This window comes from Myotis davidii, unplaced genomic scaffold (assembly GCF_000327345.1).
Source record: "Myotis davidii unplaced genomic scaffold, ASM32734v1 scaffold214, whole genome shotgun sequence".
NCBI classification, from domain to species: Eukaryota; Metazoa; Chordata; class Mammalia; order Chiroptera; family Vespertilionidae; genus Myotis; species Myotis davidii.
In genome coordinates, this window is record NW_006285782.1 from 11,684 (window position 1) to 16,738 (window position 5,055).

At 40.2% G+C, this 5,055-nt stretch overlaps 1 protein-coding gene across 1 annotated transcript in view; it reads left to right on the top strand.

Annotated features, from left to right (window-relative positions):
- Nucleotides 1–221: 221 nt before the first annotated feature.
- EXOC4 (exocyst complex component 4) overlaps nucleotides 222–5,055 on the top strand; it is a gene marked incomplete at its 5' end in the record, with an annotated part of 716,953 nt that continues 712,119 nt past the window's right edge. The window contains one exon of the mRNA XM_015559399.1: nucleotides 222–425. Coding sequence (XP_015414885.1) covers nucleotides 222–425 — 204 coding nt within the window. The remainder of the gene's footprint in view (nucleotides 426–5,055) is intronic.

The following is a 5,055-nucleotide window of genomic DNA, read 5'->3' on the forward strand; positions in this document are numbered from 1 at the left end:
TTTTTTTCTTCCAATTACAGTTTATATGCAATATTACTTTGTGTTAGTTTCAGGTGAACAGCGTAAGTGGTTTGACAATCATATACTTTATACAGTGTTCTCCCAATATTTCCAGTACCCACGTGGCACCATACATGGTTATTACAATATTATTGACTATATTTCATATGTTGTACTTTTTTCCTTTTTGCTTTAAGTTTGACTCAGCTTGATATATATTCTCTGTCTTTATCAGAACGCTGTCTACCAGTGATGATGTTGAAGACAGAGAAAATGAGAAGGGTCGCCTTGAAGAAGCCTATGAGAAATGTGATCGTGACCTGGATGAACTGATTGTGCAGCACTATACGGAATTGACGACCGCTATCCGCACATACCAGAGCATCACAGAGCGCATCACCAACTCCCGAAATAAAATAAAGCAGGTGAGCCTCCTTTCCTCCTGTCTGGTGATTGCAGCACCCTCCCATTCGTCCAGGTGTGATAGCTGGGGGAGAGGAGCTGAGTAGAGGCCCATGGCCTTAACCTTGGGGTTCCTGGGGTTCCAGTGATTCCTGAGGTGCTTTCAGGAGTTATGAGATGCATATGCTGGAAAGCCGGCGGATCAGAGAGGGCATCCGGGATTTGCTTCTTCCTTCTCCTATGGGCTTCTTACGATTTGAGACTCCCATCACAGGGTATCAAATGTATTTAATATGCTCATATCACACATTGAGTGTGTGTGTGTCTGTGTGTTGTAGCGGTTGACTTATTTAAAAAAAAAATTTTTACCTTTGAGTATGTCACCTAATTTGAAGTTGGTTGTGATTTATCTGCAGTCATTGTACATTCTTTGTCATGTTTGTGAAGAAAATCTAACATAAATTATTTAAGCATATAAGAAATATTTATGAATACCAAAATTCTCGAATATAATTCTTAGTAGTGACAAGTATGTATTAATTTCTGTTTTGTAATTTTCTTTTCATATTTTAGAGGTGTTTTTTTTTACTCTTTCTTTTACTCTTTTTCTCCCCTTTGTTTTCCTCCCCTTCTTCTCTCTTCCCTCTTTCTGCTCCTTTTCTTCTTTCTTCCACTTCTCCTTCCCCACCTCCTTCCTTCTGTAGTAGGTGCAGGAAAAGCTCTTGGGGTTCCTGGGTACCATGTCTCTAGCACCTAAGGGATAGAGTGGGTTCATAAGGGGTAATTTTATATTTGGCTAAGGCATCGGTTCTCAACCTGTGGGTCGTGACCCCTTTGGGGGTCGAATGACCCTTTCACAGGGGTCGCCTAAGACCATCAGAAAACACCTATCTAATTACATATTGTTTTTGTGATTAACCACTATGCTTTAATTATGTTCAATTTGTAACAATGAAATTGGGGGTCACCACAACATGAGGAACTGTATTAAAGGGTTGCAGCATTAGGAAGGTTGAGAACCACTGGGCTGAGGAGTAAACTGATAACTAAATGTTGTGTGTTGTCACATTATAGTTATGTGGTTCTTGGTTGTGTATTTTAAGGGTCACTCCTTTAATACCTCTTACTACTACTCATTGATGGATAATCATTTCTACCACTTATTGAGCACTGATTCCTTGCTAGGCATGGTGGTGTATATTCCTATTTCAACAAATCTAGAATTTGAACTTGCGTCTCCCTAACTCTAAGCCCTTGCTGCTGGTTTTCAGACATTTTTAAAATGAGATATTTGCCAGAACCCTAGCATACAAACATTCAGGGAGGCGGTGCTCTCTTTTTGATGTGGGTGTGAAAGGCCTGTGAAAGGACTGGAGCTCAGGCTTGGTCTCCTCTTCCATAGTTGGTGGCTGCCTCTAAGCACTTCTGTGGGCTGAGGGCTGAGTAGACCATTTGAAATGTACTGCTCTGTGCCATTTGATTGAGGTGGGAACTCTCTGGACTCTACCTGCTCAATTATAGCTGAGCTCACGGCATTCTCACACGTTTTCTTTCCTGTCTTCTAGATCTTATATCATGCTTTTGTAAGCAGATGCATAAACTATTCTTCTAAGACTGGTGTTCGTATGTTTCAGCCTCTAAGAATAGAGTTGCCAAATCAGTAAGCCCTTTGAAGCAATATGATGACCTCTTTATATTTTAAAATTAACTGGGTATTTTCTAAAGGAATCCTCTAATTCTTGGCCTTTACAAGCGGTGAGTTCATCCTGTGGATTTATCTGTGAAACTAGGTAAAGGTATAGATCAGTTGCTCTAGATTTAAAATAAACTGTAGTCCATTTTGACCCAATAATATCAAATCGGCAACCTTTGGTACATGGGATGATGCCCAACCAACTGACCCATAGCGGCCATCCTCCTTTTTAAGTATGGTGGAGTTTGAGGCAAAAGAAAACCAAGAGAGAAAATGTTGTGTTTATTATATCAGTTGTCAAGAAAAAGAAAGTCACATAATTCTGTGTTATGAATTAGCCTCAATACTGGAAAGAAAGAGCAAGAAAGGGCTAAAGCTCTTTTCGGAAAGTCTTTAATAATTGATAAATGGGAGAAGAAACATGTTGGAAAAAATGAAAGTGAACTTATTTTCATTTTATAATCTGACAATTTTGTACTGTGAAAGGGCATTTCTTATCACCATGGAAACATTGATGTTTCCTCACCAATTAAAAAAGTCTTTATTGTTGAAAGTATTACATATGCCTCTTTTTTCCCCCATTCACCTCTCCCAGCCCACTATTGACTCCCCCTCTACCCTGTACCTGCTCTCTCCCTCTCCCCAGGCCTTCACTGCACTATTGTCTGTGTCAACCAAGTTCTTTGGTTAACCTATTCTGCCCCCGCCTTCCTTTTGAGATTTGACAGTCTGTCATGTCTGGTTCTGTTTTAGGTCCTAACAGTGGAAAACACCAGTCCCTGTCCTCATGGAGCTTATATGCTAATGGGAGGAGATAGGAATACAAACAAATGATCCTACTTAACATCATTGCCTCTGTATATTAAATGTCTGTTTTGTGCTGGGCATTATCTGGGCTCTGGGGTAGAAGTGCATAAAACAGATAAAAATCTTGTCCTCATGGAGTTCGCATTCTAGTCAGGGGAGAAGACTGTACATTAATAAATAAGTAGAATATGGTAAAACATATTAAGAAGTGATGTGCCAAAAAATGGCAAGGGAGGGAGAATAGGGAGCTGCTGTTTTAAATAGATTGGTTGAAGAAGGCTTCCATCTGAACCAGCCCTGAAGGAGGTGAGTCAGGAAAGCGCCACAGGAAGGAGGAGTGGCAGATATAAAAGTTTCCCGGAGCAGGAACATGACCGGAATTTTGGGGAAGCAGTTAGAGGCCAATGGGGCTGGAGAGAGATGAGAGCTGGTGGGAGGGGTGTGGATGGGCCAGGCCACACATCTCCTTGGTCCCTGTGAAGACCTCGGTTTTAACTTTGAGTATGTTGGGAAGCTATTGTAAGGCTTTGAGCATAGCAATCACATGATGTGACTAATATTTTCAAAGGGCCACTCTAGCTGTTATACTGAGAATAGCTTTGAGTGGGGACCAAGTCAGGTGAAGATGTTCATAGCCATGTCTTGTTACCTTTAAAAGCTTGAGAACACAGATCTGTTTACTTCCCAATTTTGATAGTAGTTTCATGTACAGGTTTATTTTGTATTGGTAGAATCTGTGCCCTGGAGGATGATACGAACTGACAGATTTGGACTGTCTTCCCAGATAGTCCATTTTTTTTTTACATCAGTCAGGTCCTTTTGGAATTTTATTCTAGATTTAAAAAATGTGCAAATAGAATACCATGTATGATGGATCAGGTAAAGAAATGTGTATAATAAACAAAAATACTTGGGCAATCCTATTACAGTTGAATATATTGTAAAACTGGTCAAAATGAGATATTTTTGCATTAGAAAACTTCAGGGTCCATAGGTTCTGGCAGTTTCTCATGTATGACAGTTGTAGCAGTAGCACCAAAATGTATGAATATGGTAGATACAAGTTGAGGATTCGGACCAGAGAGGTGATGATTGTTGGCATTTGAGTATTTCCTCCTTGGTGTACTAGGTGGAGGAGATGATTTTAGATTTCTTTAAAGATACTAAGTAGTCCATCCAGTGCTTATCACAGGAGCAGGTAAGCTGATGGAAAACACAGATGCTTGTCTCTATTGTGACATGTGCACAAACACTTCACATTTCATCCCAGTTTTGGCTGCCTTGTTGCTGTTAGATCAAGCTCTTAACTCATCTTTCTTGTTTGTAATTGGAAATAACTATACGTGATTATTCAAGTGAAGTTGTTAGGGCTTAATCATTGAATAATGCAACGTTCATTCGTTGACATTTAACTAAATAATTTTGTGGCTTTTATATGAAAGTATACTTTGAAAGGTAGAATTAGACTGAGGAATAACTTTAATTAAAGTCACAGTAGAACAACATGGTTTTGGTAGCAATATATTTACAACCCTAATATAAGATGGAAAATCCTAGCTGCTTGTATGAGAAAGGGAAAAAAGCCTAGAAGTGGACATGCTAAGCAGTGAGCAACAATGAGATGCTATAGTTTAAGATCTAGGCAGTAATCTGCAGTGCATTGATGCAGTCGCAGGAACTATGAGGAAACATTTCCATTAAGTTGAACAGTATCTGTATTTGTGTATCGTATCCAGACTCTCAACTGAAGAGGTAAGTATTGCCCTTGGAAAGGTTGAGTGGAGCCTCCCAGAGAATTTAAAACCTTAGAATGGTAGCCGAGGGGTAGCTGAAAAACCAAGAGAACAAAAGCATGGGAATGAGTTTGAAGGCAATCTTAAAATGCTTTCTAGTCATAAAGGGCTTTTAAAGAGAATAGTGAGCAGTGTTTCTGAAGTTCATTCTTTCCACGTACTTTCCATAGCAGGGGTGGGTACTTTCTATTAGTATAGCAAGGGTGGGGAACCTTTTTTCTGCCACTTGGATATTTATAATATAACTAGGGGCCTGGTGCACGAAATTCGTGCACTGGGGGGTGGGGCGGGGGACGGGCTGGGAGTGTCCCTCAGCCCAGCCTGCCCCCTCTCACATACTGGGAGCCCTCAGGCATTGAC